Genomic DNA, 19,975 nt, shown 5'->3' on the forward strand with positions numbered 1-19,975 from the left:
TCTTCCTATTATGTTTTATCTTATTTATTTGGGTTATTTTTGTACATCATAGTTTTTACAACCTGAGAGTAGCTGACGTCTCAATATTGTGGTATCACTACTGTAATATAGACGTTGCCTTAAATATTTCATCTTAGATTGTCCTTTGCCTACTTTTTGCCTGAAAGTGTACCTCCATTCTGAGACTCATCCCCGGATGTGTGGTGCGTAATTTGTGCGCACTTTGCGCTCTCGCTCTGTCAGGTGCGTCAACTCATCACATCTGATTCATCGCAGCTGTGGAGGAGTTTAAGTCACAGAAACCGACAGTTTTCAGGTGAAATAAACCAGATCTCACTTTTCCAGGATCCCGATTGTGGCAAAACTTTCCTGGGAGCTTCGGAGCGTCACTTCTTCTATTCGTTTTAAACTGCAGATGCGTGAACCTCGCCGCGGCCCGTAGCTGCGCGTGTTTTTACAGATCGGACTGAAGCGTGCGGATGATTTGACAGATCAGCCTTCCCACCTCCAACATGGCCTCAGCCACCTCCACCCCCGCGGCCCCGGGCGGCCGCTCCACCCGCTCCTCCGCCGCCATCAGCCGCGGTAGGGCCGCCGCGTCCAGCCCCAGCCCCACGCGCCTGTCCCGAATCCAGGAGAAGGATGACCTCCGCCACCTCAACGACCGGCTGGCCAACTACATCCAGCGGGTGCAGGATCTGGAGAGGGAGAAGTCCTTCATTCTCACCCAGCTGGGGGAGAAGGACGAGTCGAAGAGCCGGGAGATGGGCAACGTGCGGCGGCTGTTCGAAGAGGAGCTGGCCGATGTGAGGAGGTCGCTGGACGGGGTGGCCGGGGAGAAGGCCCGCCTGCAGATCGACCACGGAAACCTCTCTGAAGAGTACAAAAAACTCCAGGCCAGGTCAGAGACTCAACACACACGTATCGGTACAATCTGCAATGACACTGTTCATTTGGCAGAGTCATTTCAAATGAGGCGACGCGGGTTCGAGCGCCGGTAGTGACAAATTAATATTGGTAACCAAATTACTAAAGACTTCATCAAATGGAGCTATTTATTTATTCTCGGAGCATAAAAGGGCTGCTTATTGTAATGAACACATCTGCTGCATTAAGTCTAAAAACCTGGATGGTATTTAATTGGTCACCCTAAATTGTACTTAGATGTGAATGTTAGGGGGTGTGGTTATCTGTCTCTGTCTGTCCTGTGATGGACCGGTGACCTTTTCCTACAGTGACCCTGCAACCAGTGGCGGACTTTGTTATGGGCTAAGTGGGCAGCTGCCCAGGGCGCAAACTCAACAGGGGCACACAGTGCACAGGCTCAGACATGATTTTGTGATGCTCCCTGTCTGTACAGGCCGCTGTCAGCTCCTGCAGTTAAAACCAGACCAACATCGAGGCTCGGATACAAATTAATTTTATTACTGAAACAGTTCAAAGAAATGTATTTCAGAAAATAAAATAGGCTGTGCAGTTGAAAAGTTAAAATGCTGCCTCAGAGCTGACAGCTTTGAGTGATGTGTTCAGGTGCATCACGTAAGTCCGCCTTCCGACATGTTAATGAGCTGCGGGGCTCATACAGTATCGACGTTACATGCTGAACATGATTTGAAATATGACTGATAGTCATTAGCGAGCTGGAACGTTCATGCACATTGTCCCGAGTGGGGTGGTGGGGTGGGGGGGGGGGGGGGGGCCCTGTCATGTGCATACAGGCGGCCATTTTCCCCTGGGGGGAGAGGTTGGGGGTTCACCCAGGGCAGAAAACCATCCAGGTCTGCCACTGAGTACAACAATACCCTAAGACAAACTGAGGCCTGAACTGAAGATTGGCTCGGGCAGTAGGTAATAGTTGTGAGTCAAAGTTTTTCTGTGATTTTTGTTGCGTATTCACCAGTTGAACTAAATGATCAGTGTTCATTCCCTGACATTCTTCAATGACTGTCATAGTGTTGTAATAAAGTGTTGATGTCATGAATGAAGATCGTAGCTGAAAACTTTCCTGCAATAAATAGCAGAATATCAAAGTCCTATTATCACTTCATGGCTGTGTAATTGTCTCAGGCCGCCATGTTGCAGTTAGTGAGCCTAGTGTCTAGTCTGCCCTTGGTTTAAAAGAAAATTGGCAGGTGGCCTGATCAGGAAATTGGGTCGCCACCATCGCCACTGAAACGCAACAATGCTTGACTTTTTTTCCTCCCGTATCTTCAGACATGCAGCATTGGAGCTGGTTTTGGTGTGATTATATTTTATTTTTCCAGGAACCAGAAGAAAGAGCGGGACCTGGCTCACGCTCTGACCCAGTGGAGGAAAGTCGAGGCGGCCCTCAACTCGAAGGATGCCGAGTTCACCAAGCTGCTGTCAGAGCATCGGAGGCTTAGTGAGGACTTCACAGACCTGCAGGGACAGCTGGAAAATGTATGCGAGACTCCATCCGTATATATGTAGTATAGCTGTCAAAACTGTTAGTCTATCACTGTGATTAAGATTTTTATTACAATTAACGCATCTGCAGTGCAGAATGACTCCAAGTCCCCGAATGTATTTCTGACAATTTGTCCAAGTAGACTCGCGTCACGTAAACGATCCAATAGTGAGAGAACCAACTCCATATGGAAGATGCTCAATGGCACATTGGCACCTCTCAAAGGGAAAGCTGAGTACAAAAAAAACACAAGACGGAACAGTCGACCAACATAAAGTATGAAATAGACTCTGCAGGAAGGAGTTTTCTTTTTTCACCGAAGCGCCTCCAGCCCTTAAAATCCCACATTAACGTGAAGCAAACGGATTCTGCTGCCTGTTCCCAGCTGCAGCAACATTGTGAATAAGCAGTCGGCCCTCCTGTTTGTTTGTTTTTTTGAAAAAAAGACGTTTTTAACATAAACTGTTAAGTGAAGATATATTCCTTTCTTGAGTCTGTTTTCTCATGCAATATTAAACATGATTAATATAGATAAAAAGTGAATATTTAATTGTGATTAATTAAAATTTCTATATGCTGCCAAACATTAGGGCTGTTGCATATTCAGGTGTTGTTTTATACATGAATGTTTTTTTTAAAAAGCCCATAAAGATGCATTTTAAATGTTTTTGATACAGCATTGTTCCATTTCACAACTTTTGAAATACTCAATGTTCCAAATCTTTAGAAATGTTATGTGCTTTTATTTTGAGTTAATATACATATTTTGTATTCCACTAACCTTTTTAACATCCCCACTTCTAAACTAGCGATGTGAATTAATGTTTCTCGACCCGAGTGGCTCTCTGGCCGATTCACACAAGATACAAGGGTGGAGAAGCTGGAGACGATTATCCACATCCACACCTCCATCCCACACGAGTTCGCATCGGCCTCTGCTTTTCTGCATACAAGTGTCATATTCTTGCACATCTCTGAGACAAGCCTCCATTTGCGCCGTCGCCGTAGCTCATTCACACACGTTTGTCATTTTTGATGCAGAAAAATGTGCCAAGTTCTGCTAAATATGTGAATTCAATTCCTAAATAAAAAAAGCAGAAATGGATTGAACGAAGGGTGAAATGGCAGCCTGTGTGAGTGAAGACGGGTTACATCTTGGACAGTTCATCGCAGGACGCACAGGGACGAGCAATCATTCACTAATTCATTCGGTCACCCGTTAATCTCAAAGTCCAGAGAGAGAAACGCTCACACAGACCTAAAGCTGAGATATTCTGAGGGCTGATCTCTACACCACTGTGCAGCTTCATGTATTCACCAATAATAGTGTTCAGAAAAGCTAACAGAGCTTTTTACATTATTCCATCTTGGTCGGTTGAGGGAATAAAGAATTTGAAGCCAGGAGAGTCGGCGGTTGTCTTTATTAGTGTGTGTGTGTGTGTGTGTGTGTGTTTGGTAACAGGCCGAGGAAATGCTGGCCGAAACGAAGAACCAGATGAACTCCGAGATCTTGAGGAGAATCGAAGTGGAGAACCAGCTGCTGACGGTCAAAGAGCAGCTGGAACTCCAGAAGAACATCAGCGAGCAGGTAACACACACACACACACACACACACTCACTCACTCACTCTGAGCTGTCTGACCTTCTCCAACTTCCTATCCCTTCAAAACCACTCTCGTGAGTCCTCCTCTTTGATTTTTGCAGGAGATCTTGGAGGTCAGGAGCCGACACGAGAGCTGTCTGGTGGAGGTGGACTCCGGCCGCCGGATGGAGTTCGAGGGTAAACTGATGGAGGCCATGCAGCAGCTGCGCGAGGACCACGAGTCTCAGCTGGGACAGTACAAGACGGAGTTGGAGAAGACGTTCAGCTCCAAGGTTCAGACACACAGCCGGCTCTTCAGTCTTTAATCTCCAAAACTTACATTCACCGGCTCTTTTTTTTTTTTTTCCTCCTGCACTGTAGTTGCAGAATGCGAAACGAGCTGCAGCGGAGAACAGCGATGTTGTGTCGGCCACCAAAGAGGAGCTGGAGGCCACCAAGCTCAGAGTGGAGACGCTCAGCTCCCAGATGCAGCAGTACCAGAAAGACGTAGGTGAAGGGCCCGTTTACACCACGACCAATAAAAGTGGAAACGCAAATGTTTTGTTGCGTTTAGTTTGTTTGCACAACAAAATGCCAAAACGATGCGATTTCACGTGAAATGTTGTGTAAACTGAGCCTTAATCCACTCGCACAACATGATCACCTTCAGCATGCAGAGAATGACAGTGGATCTCCTGCTCTGAATCGCTGCCAACTTCTCCAATATGTCCTTTCTTTTTCTTTTTTTTTTTGTTTAGATAAACGAGGCACTCGGACTCAAAGATATATGGGTTTATCTCAGAGATGGTGATTTGACTCATCTTACAGGATTTATTAGGGCTTTTGATCTCAATTGTGACAAATCAGTAAAATGACTGAATGGTGACTACATCTAGCTCCCTAAAAATCAGTTTTTTTACAAACTGGATTGAAAAGTCTTTTTAAAAAAAAAAAAAGAAGAAAAAAAAGACAAGCCACCGACTGAGTTTCTGAGTACTGTTGAGTTACATGTTCTACAAGAGCTTCAGGCACTCTGATCATCTAGTATATGTAGTTTGGTACGTAACGTCTTTGTTCCTGGTTTAACGCGGGTCATCTTCAATGTTACGAGCTAATTTCAGTCTCGACGTTTCACTCGGGCAGAAAATGCTGCTGGAGGGCCACGTGCAGGACCTGGAGAGGACTCTGGACCGCGAGCGCAACGCCTGGCAGCTGAAACTGAACCAGAAGGAGCAGGAGCTGCTGGACCTGAGGAGCCGCATGTACAGCCAGCTGGAGGACTACGAGAACCTGCTGGACGTGAAGTTGGCTCTGGACATGGAGATCAACGCCTACAGGAAGATGCTGGAGGTGGAGGAGCAGCGGTCAGTCTGTGATCCATCCACTTCACTGAAACATTCACGCATGAAGCTGATGCTACACACGTCAGTGTTTTCTCCCTCAGACTGCAGCTGTCTCCAAGCCCCTCGCAGCGCACCGCCGTGCCCCGGACGCACGAACACGCCAGCCGGGGGAAGAAACGAAAATACGAGGGCGCCTCCGGCAGCTCGCCGGCCTACAAGATGTCCACGTGTTCCTCGGAGCGCGGCGCGGTGAGCGTGGAGGAGATCGACTGCGACGGGAGATACATCAGACTGAAGAACAGCTCAAACACAGTAACTTCCTATTATTATTCTTTTTGTTCCTGAAACTCAGAGATTCAAACAAATCATTTATTTTTCTGTAGTTTAAGTCTTTAAATGCCCTTTTTAGGGTATTTTTTTTTCTCCATAAACTTGTAAAAAAAAAATAGATTACAAATGCAGTTGTATCTCTTCATCGGTGTGGATAATCTCCATCAGTGACTAAAGAGATAAAGCATCATACTTGCATTTTGTACGGAATGGGACTTTTAATTGTGCCTCCAGGAGCAGCCGCTGGGGGGTTGGGTGGTGCGACGCGTCAGCCCGAACGCCGCAGACCTCTCCTTCCACATCCCGTCTCCCTGCGTCCTGGCCGGGGGTCAAACACTCACAGTAAGAAGTGAACGCTGATCTGAAACGTCTGTCCACAACCTGGAAGAAAAGTTGGATTTTGTTTTGAGTTTCAAGATATTGTGACAATTCCAGCATGTTCATGTCTTGGCAGCACACATTCCTGCTAAATGTGGAGCATTATATGTATATTCTGGATTATTTGTGCCTACATAAAAGAATGCACAAGCTAAAATCTGGCCTAAATGTGACAAATTGTGCGTTTGTGTGCACTTGTCAGATCTGGGCAGCAGGCGCGGAGGACGAGGCCGACTCGGACGACCTGATTCTGCAGGGCCACAAAAGCTGGGGGTCCGTCTTTGACGTGCGGGTCACCTTGCTGAACTCTGAGCACGAGGTTTGCAACACAAAGCTGCATCTCCCAGCATGCAACGGCACAAACGACCCTTTTATTTTAGGCTTTTTTACTATAAACGCTGATAAATACTTGACTTTCTCAGAGGCTTTGAAACAAAGTAGAAGGGGTTCGTTCCAGATTTGAGTGACATTTTTGGGGTCTGATTGTGCTGAATGCGCTTTACACACACACACACACACACACACACTTGTTCTACCACACAGAGCTGATTGTCACAAAAATAAATAATATATTTAGAAATAAAGGTCAACATTGCTCTTGGATGCAGAGTAAAGAAAGTCATCCAGTGCAGGATTCATCAGACAAAGAATTAATCTGAAAATGCAGTTTGTCGCTTCATTTATGCCCCAATAAATTCAAATCAACCAATAGATGACGGATTAAAAACTAGGAGTTTAAATTTTCTGTGCAAGTAGCGAACTTGTCCTCAGTTTCCACCGCTCATCAGTGTTGGACTAAGTATAAAGTCCGTCCCGGACACTTGAGTTGAGTTTGGGTGCGACGTGTTTTCCAGGAAGTGGCCGAGCGCCGGATGCACATGCAGGCTCAAGGATACGACGAGACGAGTCTGGATTTCGATGAAGAACTTGTAGCAGGCGCCGACCTCCAGCATCTGAGGAGACAGGTGAACATCGGCTGCTAAAACCACAACAAAGCAGTTTTGTTACCTTCGCGTGACTTGATTTTGTAGATTTACTTAAAAAAAAAAAAAAAAAAAAAAAAGCTGACGTCCTTGTTTTTCCTGAAGCCAAAGAAAAAGAAGTGTTGCTCTGTGTCGTGAGGCGACCGGGCAGGTGAGGAAGGTAAAACCGTCCCGAGGCTTTTCTGCTCTTCTGCTTCATGATGCATGGCTTTAACTGCAGGCTTTACCGTCGCTATCACGAATTGATGTTACTGGTGATCCACTGCAGGTCTAATGCAAGAGATGCCTAATCATCAATTTATAGTCTCCGGCCTGCCCAACGTGCATGCTTCTGTAAGCTCAAGTACTCGGGGAGAACATGAAAACTTCATACTGATCCTGGACCCTGATTGAGGCAGCAGGGCCTTCCCCCAATAAACAATATGGCTCTAAACAAGTTTGGGGTTAATTTAACAGTTTTTATTTGCTTGTGGTTTTTTAATATGCAGCCACTGGAAGCTCAAGGTGGGAACTTTGAAATCCCAGTTCAGCTACATGAGGAGTTCAGGAGACAAAATGACTTTGTCGATGAATATACAACTCGGGGTTTTTCATTTTGATTTTGGAGCAAAGAAGTATTGAAAGCTTTTTCTACACAAACACTAAATTGATTGTAGTTTGCCTGATTGAAGACTAATGTCAGTTTGTTTTTTTGTTTTTTTTAATACACACAAAACTGCATCCGTCGATGTGTCTGTCCGCTTGAAAACATTGACTATTGCTAGAAGTTCTGGTAAGACCAGCACAAAAACACATCTCACACAGATGTGAAGCATACAGCTGAAACTCAAAACTCAGACTCAGGAGCATGTGGCATACGCTCTCAATTTCCAGTAATGGGAAGAAGAATTTGTTGTAAAAACCATTTAAAAGATCAGCTGTTGTTTCAGGAACGCTGCGCAGTAATCATTCACTGGTTCTGCAGGGTGACTGCCTGCAGGTTAAACGACACCCGGCACAAGGTCGGTTTCACTTGTGTCAACTGAGCCAGCGTTTTCAGATTGATCCACTTTGTGAGCCCGTTTAAAGACTCAAAGGTTCTGAAATGGTGGTTTTGTGTAGACAAAACATCAATCTGATTACAAAAACCCAAACTTGAACCTATTTCCATTTCGAAGGCGCTTCATGCACTTTAGTGCAGCAGCACAGGTTACCATGCTGCATTGGACAGATTTGACTCAGGAAAAGCTTATTGGTTGAGTTGGCTGCGTTAATATTTTATGTATTATGTTGATCTTTTATATCCTGATAAAGGCGGATTTCTTTTGGGTGGTGTAATTATAGCTTTGATGCCACTTCAACTAAAATCTCAGCTTTCTGAAATATTTGACCTTTGGCCTCGTTGATACTTTGATTGCTGCCTGCTCACTGTTACATGTGCTTTATTAAATTCTGCTGTTGAATGATGAGTAATTGTGCTAATACTAACGGCATGCATCTGTTTTTAACATGTTTGCAGAAACAAACAAAATGTATAGAAACTACGAAGTTCAAAGCATTTTCTTTTTTTTCTTGGCTCGTATACTTGCCAAAAGGCTTGAAATATTAGTGCAATGTAAAATCTATAGACCTTTCATGAAAATAGTTGACTGTAACGATGCTGCTTTGACTTCCAGGGGCACACTGAGCGCATACAGCATTCATGAATAGTTTCAAACAGCTATGTGAATTCACAATGAGTTTACTCTCCGTACGTACCAGTGGAGACGCTGGCTCGTCTTTAACGCTGCAGAGTGAACAGTAATGTGGTAAAGAGACTCTGAATCGGGCCGGTGTGCACAAAATTCAAGAAACAGGATTTATTTAACGCCATGATCCTGAAATCATCTCGACATTATACATTTGTCAGTCAGTCACACAGCCTGGAAATATTTGGTAGAAACACAGTTTTGTCATTGATATAAAGAATCCCCAATGATCTGAAGACATAATACAAAAAAATGTGCCGGTTCCGAGGAGTTGCATGGGGAAGTTTCCTGAAGTGAAAACCGTCTGAATGACTTCAAGGTAGCGCTCGTGACTTATGGCTTTAAAACTGATTGAATGAGATCATGTTTGTTTTTTCCTTCTGCAGGATCTTTTATCGAAGGAGGCCAGTTGTGTTGTGATGTGATCCGCCTGGGAAACCGGAACCTGATGTGAACTAATTTAAAACATTGTTAAATAAAGTTGTTGTTTTTTTTAAATATGAACTGACTCTCGGCTTCAGTATTTTGTTCAAGAGAAACTACAAATACCTCAACTATACAACTCATAATATTCAGTCTGCTTGAAGTTATTCAGATTATGATTGAAGTTATCCAAGGGGAAAAAATTTTGAAAACAATCATTGCACATTTTTACCATTTCTACAATTCTCAATTTGGTTTTGCAATATTCCATATTTGTAAAAGTCGTCATAATTACAAGCACTTGGCAACGAAGCTCTACTTCAGTGCTTTCTCGGTTACTTAGAATTTCCTAGCTGTACTGACCACTTTTGTCGACGGCAACATTATAAAAACTTGAGTTGGTGTTTGTCAGGTGTTCTGTTCAACTTTTCTTTCTATAAGATTCTGAATGATGGCCTCAGCAATACGAATCTCATCGTCACTGCTGGGGAACAGCCTCCTGGTTTCTTTGGGTCTTCCGTAAAACCTCATTGTCCTCACTGAGTTCAGCTTCTTCACTGGTTTGTTGGCCCATTGGAACAAACATTGACGTAACTTTGGGATTTGTGCTGCTGCGGTTCGAAAAATGACAAGTGGAGCAGAAAACCTCAGTTTTTCACATGTTGAATTAAAAGCATATCTTGGATATTACATGCGTTCTCATTTATGGTCGACCGTGCTTCATTGGCATCTCTGCTTCCCGCTTGTTGAAATCACACGTCGGAAATGTTTTCCTCAAAATTCATTTCAGGCTAAGATTCTTTCTCTCTCTTTCTCGCTCTCTCTCTTTCTCCATCAGTGGTTTGTCCAGAGGTGTTTTCTACGATTGTGTGAATATCCACAGAAATGTTCTTCCACCTTTTGTTCTCCGTTGGAGCAGAAAGCCAAGTGGCCTCCAAGACGAGCGAAATCCCTTTGTCACACGTTTAAAACTGACATTTGTCCTCTGGATTGAACAGATTTGTCCTCTTTCTGGAAAAGATGATTGTCGCTGTGAAACTTCCAGAGTGAAAGTGATGAATTAATATTAATTCCTTCAAACTGAGGAGAACGGAGGTCTTCACCGCAGTCTCCTCCAGGATTATGAAGCTTCGTCTTTCTGGTGTGTTTGAGGTAGTTTCATCTCGGCGTGGTCTCTGTCTACACCACGGTCTCCTTGTTGGGGGCTTTGAGGGGGTTTATGGACAGGATGTGATGGTTGAGTTGGTTAGTCTGGACTGAGGGGGGAATCTGGAGCCGCACCCTCTGGTCCGTCTTCTTCCACGTCCTCAACAGATTCATGTGGTAACGCACAGACACCTGCAAGAGAGAAGAAACCAAACGCATGTACACATTCAGCAAAAGCTCATACCGTGTTGCCACTTAAATACTATGTGGCCCTTTAGATGATTGCGTGCACAAAAAGCCTCAAACAAAAGAAGTGAAGTTTTTTTTCTTTATATTTTAAATCAAATTAATAAACATATTACATTCAAGATTTTTTGTATATATATATTTTTTTAAATCAAAGACAGCTAGTATATCCACCTGCTTGTGGAGGTCTTATGTGGCTGTACTGTGTATACCTGCTTTTATAGATAACATAGTATTTGACCAGTAGGCGACGCCAAATGCTTGGCTCCTCCAAGAAAGGGCAGGACTATTGATAGTGTCTTTAAATGATGTGGAGAAATCATAAATTCTTAAATCATTATGGAGCTGAAATAGAAATTAGGATTGCATATGAGGTTTAATTAAAATGAGTGGTAATTGTTGATTCTCAGGAAACTATGGAGTGAAGTCAGATCATCTTCAGGTCTCCCCCACAACTTCTCACATCTTTTATTCATCTGATGTGGTCAGTTGTTATTTCCCCTTCAAACTTGTGGAAGGAGAAATAAATTCAACATGTTGTTGCAAACTCACCACAGTCCAGAAGACGTATATGATGAAGAGGGCCAGAGTGAGGACCAGGAGCCCCAGGGCCTCCATGCCGTTGGTGTAGTAGAGGTCCATGGCCCCCTGGACACAGAGCCAGCCCGACAGGCTGGCCAGCGGCGTGATGAAGAGGAAGCACGCCACGTCTCCACACAGGGTTCTCCTCTGCTGCTGCATGGAGGGAGACCACCACCACTGAGAGGGGGGCAGGAGGGAGAGGAGGGTGAGGAGCTGCGCTGAGCCTCCTGAAATCTCATTGAAAATGCCTTGAGAGGTTAGAGAAGTGGACTTCACAGGTTGAAATCCCACCGTGAGTCCCTGAGCATTAACCTTGACCCCCATCAGCTTCCTGGAGTGCCATAATGTGGTGCCGCTGCACCTCCGCATTCAAGAAATAGGATTGGTCAATATGGGGGGAAAAAAGTAATTTCCCCAATGCCATTAATGGAGTGTGATTGCTTTATTTTCAAACTAAAATAAAATGTGCAGCACGTTGGGAACTGTCCTTCGTTTCACTTAGAGAATGTTTATGTGTGTTTTTATACTGAAGAAACTGAAATATATGTTCCACATTTTTTACCGCTGTAAACCTCGGCAGACTGCACCACGTCTGTACAATTACAAAAGGTTGAAGGAACTCGTAACACACAATATGTGAAATCCATGATTTCAGCATGAATTTTGTCCATGTGTCAATGAAGCCGTAACTCTACTTTCTTTTTGATGGATTCACCTTTCTCTTTAGCCTGAAGTTCATCTTTCAAAACGTCCACGTTCTCACAATTAAAACGTTTAGATTCTATACGTCTTCCTTAAAAAATAAACATCCCCACTTGTGATCTAACACTTAAAGTTAGTATTTCTTTTTTCACACATGAATTAAATGCTGCCGAATCTATATTTAAAACACAGGAAATCATTATACCCTTGAAAATAAAGAGGGCTTTGGGACCCCTGTTAATCTCTGGCGCCCCACAGAGGGGGTCAGGTTTCCAAGGTTGGGAATCACTGATCTGTGAAATAACTGACACTGCTGAAGTTATAGAAAAGATAAGACAAGACAAGATTAGCAGCCAGTGGACAGTAATAAAAGAGTAGCAAATAAATCCAAACAATGATAATAAGGACTAAAAACAAGATCATAAGAACAAGATAAAAGATAAAACCTTGACAATAAACTTATACAAACATTGACAGTGGAGTGATTTGCACCCTGTTTACAAAAAGAATATGAACAGAATCAAGATTGTTTTTTTATTCTATTGATAAAGACTAAGTGATTATTTTCCATTTAAATTCTTTATACCTTCTGTGATAACTTCCTAAAAATTCTCTGGATCTGGCCCTCATCTTGTGTGTCTCACTTTACAAAAGAAATGTAGACATAATACACCTGCTTGTACGGACAGTACAGCATCTGACCAGTAGGTGGCTCTACATGTTTGGATCATTTGGGTATTAATGACCCCATATGGTGACTATACTACAAATAATCCGACCCTTAAAGATTTACATAGATGAAATTAATAGAAACTCACCATTTTTATAAACTTGGGGTTGTGTATAAAACAAATCAAATCATAATGCCTGGATGTTAACAAAAAAACTGCATATATTGATATTGAGAATGTTTTGTATGGGTTTTCTTTATTTTTTATTATTGATTACAAACAGCAACATGATTAAAACAAGTTGAGACGGGGACAACAGCCCAAGCACAACAAGCCCAGTGTCTTTACTGAAGTGTTGAACAACTTACAGATTTCAGCATCTACAGTTAAAAATATGATTCAAAAAACCCTCAGATAATCTGGGAATATTATGTGATCATGAGGACAGAGTTTTTTAAAACAACACAGAATAAACTTGACCTTTGATCTTATTGCAGTTCTGTATTAAAACCATGACAAACCCATGTGGTGGATATCTAACAATGCAAATGAACCACACAAAGTAAGGACTGAAATATAAACACGGGTGATATCAATCTCCTCTTTATCATTCCAGTCCATCATCTTTATACAAATGTGTTTGCACTGTGAAAGGAGACGCACGCATGCACATGGAAAAAAGATGCAGAATGCATACAAGAGGGTAAATCATTGCATCCGGTTCATATCAGGTTGTAAATATGCCATATTTGCATTTGTTTCAACGCGCAAATGACACATCAGTTTAAAAATGTGCTTCAGTCTGCAGAACGTGTGCATTAACTTCAGCCTCCTTAGAGGATGAAGTGGCTCAATAACAAATGTTCAGTCAGCTTTCAGGTCAGGCGCCTGAGAGTGTTTCCCCCAACAATCAACTACATAGATTCCCAAATGTAGATGTGAGTTTCCATCAGATTCTCAGCTCAGAGTTAAACTTTGGGTGCATATTGAGAAACAACAGAGTCTGCAGCTCTGTTTGGAAAAGTCTTTTGTTTAATACTTTTATCACTTCTTAACAAGCTTCAGCTCTCCGTTTGAGGGAAAAGTAATCAAACAGTCCGACACAGACCAAAAACAATAATATAACCAACAGTGCATCCACCGGCGTGTGCAACTCCTCATACTGTGAGTTTCTGCGACGAGCAACATCTGTGCATGTCTGCAGACCAAACACTTACATGTATATACATGTAGACAAGCTGTTCACTTTTTCTGTGCATGTGTGCACAGGCGTGCAACATTGCCTGATAGCAGGCTTATGCAATTCAGTGTGTAGCTTAACCTGGCAGAGCACATGGTGCCTAATCAGCAGATTACTGGCCACAAGCACACAGTCAACAGGGAGAGAGAGAGAGAGAGAGAGAGAGAGAGAGAGAGAGAGCACTGTCCTATGCAGAGCAGCAAAGGAGGGACACACCATCTAATCTGAGCTCCCAGCCTAAGTGGCTTTGTGGGGAGAGACGTTCCAGCGACCAGCAGCAGGCTCTCCAACGTGAAGACAATCACCTGCCATCAAACTCCTCCCTCTGACTGGGACATCTGCTCCTTCGTTCAGGGGAAAGAACTGACTGTCACCTCTCCTGAAGGTCTGCAGCACCAATGGTCACATTGACGACCAAGATATCTGGATAAAATCACCATTATTGTTGTAAAAATGAACCCTTCTGTTATTTTGAAATGTCTCTTGGTTTCGTCTTAATGATGTTCACACTGTTGTATTATTGTGCTGATTCAGTCTATAAGTTGCAACTGAAATTACATGGTTGATTCGGAGGAAGATGCTCTAAAATCGGCATGTTAGTGCTTCTTGACCAAACAAACTAATGAACAAAGTGAATGAAGTTTCTTTACAGTGGCTTTACAGAAGCAGGTTTAACAGTCACTTTTTGCAAAAAGTAGTGTATGTAAAGTACTGAAGACGATGTCTTGTAATTTTTTTATCTCACAATGAAAGGATTTCTGTGTGCTACAGTCAGAAATGATCTGACTGATAAACTGAGAAGCTCTTTTCCTTTGATTTGGCTGGAAAAGTCAAAGCAGACCTGCACGTGTGTTTAATGAGAACTTGGTCAGAGGTTGCACACAGACTCACAAAAAAAACTAAATTCAAGTCACATTCATGTCACAAAACTGACCTAAATCATTCTTATATAGAAGAAAAATGACATGTGTGGATCTCCATTTGTGTGTGTACCATGGTATTTGATTGCACATTTTCAAAAACATTTTTCCATGTGCAATTCAATTGTCTTGTGTAATTCAGTTTGTGTGCATGTGATGTATAGAATGCAACCAGTGTATTTCACATGGTTGAATTTTAATACACACATAAAGATCTGTGTTTGCCCATAGTTTAAGCACAGATGATGCAATGGAGAGAAATTTTTCCATGGAGTCGTTTCTTTACACACTTCCTTGTATCCCACCAAATTAGAATGCAGAACATCTGCACACTTTGATTACAGGTTTTTCACCTGCGGCTCAGTTCGGATGCGAGATAAACCCCCATAAGTGTGCAGCACAAGTCTGGATACACACGCATCTCATTGCATCTGACTCAGAATGATGTGTTGACATCATTCGAAGTGGATCTGCACAGTTTAAACTAACAGAACGATGTAGCAGCTCCTTCATCATTTTCCATCAGATCTTGTTGAGTAGCCAGAGGCGACTTCCTCGTTCCTACCTCAGTGAGAGGCTTGGGGAGGCGCTCCAGTGTGAACTGGTGGTGGCAGAGCTCACAGTGGCCACTGTTGGAGGAGGTGAGCCAGTGCTCCAGGCAGGCCCGGTGCACCATGGCCAGGCTCCCCGAGCACTGGCACGGGGAGAGCAGCTCGCCGGAGGCCGGGCCCTCGTGGCAGATCCTGCAGAACAGCTCATCGCTGCACAGACACAAACGTGGAGGGCGTCAGACATCTGCATGAACAGGAACCTCAATCCTACGGAGCTGCTTCCAAGAGGAGGAAGAAACTGGTTTACAACAAAACTGAATTGTTCAAAATGATTAAAATGACACTGTTTATCATCAGAGGCTCAAATAGAAACAGTTTGGTCAAAATTTATTTGAAAATGTGGGACATGGATACTTTATGTACCATCCATCCATCCATCCATCCATCCATCCATCCATCCATCCATCCATCCATCCATCCATCCATCCATCCATCCATCCATCCATCCATCCATCCATCCATCCATCTATCCATCTATCCATCTGCAGGCCCACATAAAGAAAATGTCTTTCAGGGAGAACATGCTCTACCGCCCTAATCTTGATGTAAACATTACCTGTGGTCGTGGATAATCTTTTTGAAGTGAACATGAAGGGCCCTCGCATTACAAACCTCCTGCAGTATCAGGCTGCAGGCTACCAGGTACTTTTCACTACAGTGTAACACTAAAACATATTTTTGCCAAGAAATGTAATGTTATTTTCGACAGGAACCTCTTGGAAAATGCAAACTTTGCACAGAAAGGCTCCAGAGTTCAGAAACAAACCAGAGATTTTACGACTGTGAGGTGAGAGTGCTAATCACTGCTCCACCGTGCCGCCCCTGTTCTGTGTGTTACCTGTCGGTGATGGCTGGGACGTCCTCGGTGGGCGTGTCTGTGTGGTAGCTGGTGGCGTCCGGGCTGCAGGTATAGAGGCTTTCCTTCAGCTGGTGTTCAGACGGTAACTTCACCTCCACCACATCCTGGGCTGTCATCTCTGTTGCATGGGGGGCCATTCACTCATATCACATCTGTCAGCACACACACACACACACACACACACACACACACACACACACACACACACACACACACACACACACACACACACACACACACACACACACACACACACACACACACGATGCAACAAACCAAAGTCAAGCCAGTCTAGCTGCAGCAAACCCACACACGTACAGCGAGAACATGCAAACACAGAAAGGCTCTGAGCTCAGAATCAAACAAGGGTCTTCTCACTGTCAGGTGGGGGCATTCACCACTACACCACCCTGCAGCCTCACTGTTTCAACAAAAAGTGAACTCATATTTAACATATGCCAAGTGTCACATAACGTCTCTTCGAAAGCTTAATCACGGCTCTTGTATTTTCTATAGTTCTCTCCTCTCTTTCATTGAAACTCTGACACACCAGCAGCCTCTCGGTCCTTTTAATTCTGCCCCGTCACTTCACAGAAAACCACCGCTCAGCATAACACAGCAGACACAAGAGCTACACGTCACTCTGTGTTAGGATACCAAAACCTCAAAACATCTGAAAACAGTGGAAAAGATTGACACACGTGAACCAGAACCAACCACGACCTGTGAGAGAGGATGACAGGCAGCAGAGCCAGCAGGATCCAAACACCTCACACGACAGTGTACAGTCAGTGGGTATCAGAGCTCTTACCCCGGAGGCCCGCAGTCCAGTGTCAGTGTGGGATGATGTGAGTCTGCGTACAGTCCTTTCCCTCAGTGTTCATCAGACTGAGGCGGTGTGTGTGTGTTTCTATGTGTGTGTGTGTGTGTAAGCAGCTCCTCTTTAAAGACTGCCAGCAGATTAGCGTGGCGAAGGAACGGTGGTGAGAATAGTGAGGGATTAGAGCGAGGGGAAAGTGAAGGGCCGGGCCCAGACAAATGGAAATCACATCAGAGTGAGTTACACCAGCAGGAGCACCACCTCTCTGTAGCCCCCCTTTAATCCTGTTAGAGGACTACCGGCAGGCCGAAGAGCCTCCCAGCTCCAATGGTAACGTAGGCTGGACCTGAGGAGAAAGGACTGATGGGCGTGTGTCTCATTCTTGATTCATCCTTATACTGGTGATCTGATCAGAGAAAAACTAGAAATAGCTGAACAGCTTCAGCCCATCATGTACATGAGTGTCATTTCAAGATCTTTTGATCTTTCAACCTTTGACATTTTAAGTCAGTAAAAATAAACACGTTACAATAAACATGCAGCCCGTGGGTCAATAAAGGACAACGAGAGTAAAATTCAGGCCAGAGGATGACCCTGAGAGTATAAAGTTTAACATTTTTTAATAAGAGTAACTTCATAGCCATGAGGGTGAATTTATTAAAGTATTCCTGTTAAACACTGGAGAAGCCATGGAGACTGAAAAACTATGTAGATAAATACGATAGCAAAGAAGATTTCTGAAACTTCATATAAAAAAATTATAGCGCCTGTTAGTATTTTGTAGAAAAGTATTCAACTGAATTCAAAAGTTGTCATGATGTATTCATACTTCCTTGGCATTAACACAAAGAGAGACATTTGGATTTATTGTTTTGTTTCTAAATCTCATCTTCTAACATATAACACCAACATCTGTCTAATCGAGCACGTCGACCCAAATCTTTCTCACTGCAGTCAAGTCAAGACTAGAGTGCTATTTCTGTATATATTTTCTCTGTTATTTTATCATAAGTTCTACTGTAGTTCTCCATTTTATTGAGATTTATTATTTTTGGATTAGATCACAGTACAAATCAATATAATTTATTGGAAAGAAATACAGTAAATCAATGTGGAATTCACAGTTTTCATTGTATGAAAATATGGAAAATAAAACATCCACTTGTCCACGCTGCAACATTTGACTTTATTTAACTTAAATTACTAATGGATTTATTGTACCAATACACCTGGACACATGTCTCTTCAGAAAATGTAATTAATTACTACAAATTAAAGTCTGATTTCTCCTTTTTTATTTTTATTTTTTATTTACCCTGGCAGCCTTTCAGTGCAATTAGTTTCAACAATCTACAGTGTATTGTTGCCACCATCAGTAGTGTTTATCTGTTTTCTTTACAATATATTTTTTATTTTTACTGTAGTTTTATACAGTCGTGCGATGTTCTGTGAAATTTCAACATTATCAAAATTATCAATGCCATTTATAATAATTATTCCTGGAAATTTGATATTATTATATTATCTTTATTAGAGATGGATATATATTGATGCATTCATACAAACCAAACTTTCACAGCATAAAAACAAGATTGTGATTTTTCTTAATAATTATCGTTGTATTCATGTAATTTTCGCTAGTAGAACTATATTAACTGTGAGCTTTTATTCGGTAACTTTTACATAATTTTCTGAAATAGTGTGATTTTCCACAGCAGAAACATCTTTATCATGAATATTCACAGTAATTACTTTTTCCCCCTCTCCATTTCACTCCATTATTGTTTGTTAAGAATCATTCACTACTCAGAAACACATTTTAATCCGGTCCATTTTTAAATAATTTAGTTTAAAGTGAATTGTAAACACGGGAAGGAATTCATTTCATGACATGATGCACCAACATGCTGCCATAATGTGTTGTTTTAATTCAAAACCGCTGGATTTTCACTCCTGTTTGCTGAATGTTCTTGATCACTTCCTGATATCAGCGTCATCAGTCCTATTGTTCATCTTCAAACGCCCCTACTGTGATAAATTCAGATAATGTGGCTGCAGCAGGATTAGAAATTCTATTCTGTGCATGAATTGATAATCTCGATGAATTAAATAATTGTGCTGTATATAGGTGAGTACATGTTTTGGTCTCCAGTTTGTGGAGCAGAGCTGGAGCCCTGCTGGTGATCTTTTATTCACCCTCTTTCATTTAAGGTCTGTTTTCAGTCTCTTTTTCTTTAAACCCCCTACACAAGCCTGGAGAAAAACAACTCCAAACCCAGACAGGAGAAAGAGAAAGACATTCAGTGACTGGCACAACACCGGTGCCTCTCTTTCTCCCTCTCTTTCCTCTAATCCTGTCTGTTATTCATCCGCAGGCTGCTCCCGACAAAGCCCAAAGGGAACGCACATCATTGGGAATTCCTTCATGAACAGACTGAGAAGGTGGATAATTCCTTTGACAGTGGCGGGACAGTAGAGTGCGGAGCCCCAGACATCCTGGATAAAAGCGTATATGCGGAGGGCAAACAGAGTAGAGCCACATTTCCATTGTCCGGGTGGCCGGAGCTGGCTGCACGCTGCATCTGGCTGCAGGGCCGAGGCGGCTCATGTTGTGTCTGGGCTTTAGTCAAGGTCTATTTGGGATGACGGGAACCCCGGGCAGGTTCCCCTCCTCCGTTTGCATTGTGTTCAATGGGACTGGGGCCCTCTCTAATCCGGCTCAGGGCAGGGACGAGGGGCCATGCTCCACTCCATCGATTGCTCGCTTCATCAGCTCCTGTAACAGCCATTAAAAGATGGTAATCCAGCGTGAGTCTCAGTCTGGATCGATAGCAGACAAAAGCTCCATAGGAGGCTGTCTGGCCATTAGCTCACACGTTGTGAGTTCATGCTTTTACCTGTTCACTCCCGTCATAACCATGAAGGCACCACAACACCTGCTCCCACACAGGAATCAGGGTTCGGCTTCAACTAATCACGAGATT

The 19,975-nt window shown here is 43.1% G+C and overlaps 2 protein-coding genes across 4 annotated transcripts; one reads left to right on the forward strand and one right to left on the reverse strand.

The window, feature by feature from the left end:
- Positions 1-214: 214 nt before the first annotated feature.
- On the forward strand, positions 215-9,273 carry lmnl3 (lamin L3). Of its 2 annotated transcripts, XM_080458099.1 has the most exons (12): positions 215-901; positions 2,265-2,421; positions 3,891-4,016; positions 4,133-4,303; positions 4,392-4,517; positions 5,154-5,374; positions 5,455-5,665; positions 5,918-6,025; positions 6,264-6,380; positions 6,916-7,026; positions 7,150-7,204; positions 9,158-9,273. In XM_080458099.1, exons 1-11 carry the CDS (start codon positions 513-515, stop codon positions 7,180-7,182), a joined length of 1,770 nt encoding a protein of 589 aa, XP_080314225.1. In that variant the 5' UTR covers positions 215-512; the 3' UTR covers positions 7,183-7,204; positions 9,158-9,273. The 2 variants fall into 2 exon arrangements, with proteins under 2 accessions (XP_080314225.1, XP_080314224.1); XM_080458098.1 differs by lacking the exon at positions 7,150-7,204.
- LOC308106404 (E3 ubiquitin-protein ligase MARCHF3) lies at positions 8,854-17,089 on the reverse strand. Of its 2 annotated transcripts, XM_080458104.1 has the most exons (5): positions 16,983-17,089; positions 16,151-16,323; positions 15,267-15,462; positions 11,139-11,345; positions 8,854-10,532 (listed from the first exon to the last, which is right to left on the reverse strand). In XM_080458104.1, the coding sequence occupies exons 2-5, from the start codon at positions 16,306-16,308 to the stop codon at positions 10,374-10,376; spliced, it is 720 nt and encodes a 239-aa protein (XP_080314230.1). In that variant the 5' UTR covers positions 16,309-16,323; positions 16,983-17,089; the 3' UTR covers positions 8,854-10,373. The 2 variants fall into 2 exon arrangements, with proteins under 2 accessions (XP_080314230.1, XP_080314231.1); XM_080458105.1 differs by having other exon boundaries at positions 16,151-17,089.
- Positions 17,090-19,975: the final 2,886 nt, after the last annotated feature.

Source organism: Lipophrys pholis (assembly GCF_963383615.2).
Source record: "Lipophrys pholis genome assembly, chromosome: 2".
In the NCBI taxonomy this organism is placed as follows: Eukaryota; Metazoa; Chordata; class Actinopteri; order Blenniiformes; family Blenniidae; genus Lipophrys; species Lipophrys pholis.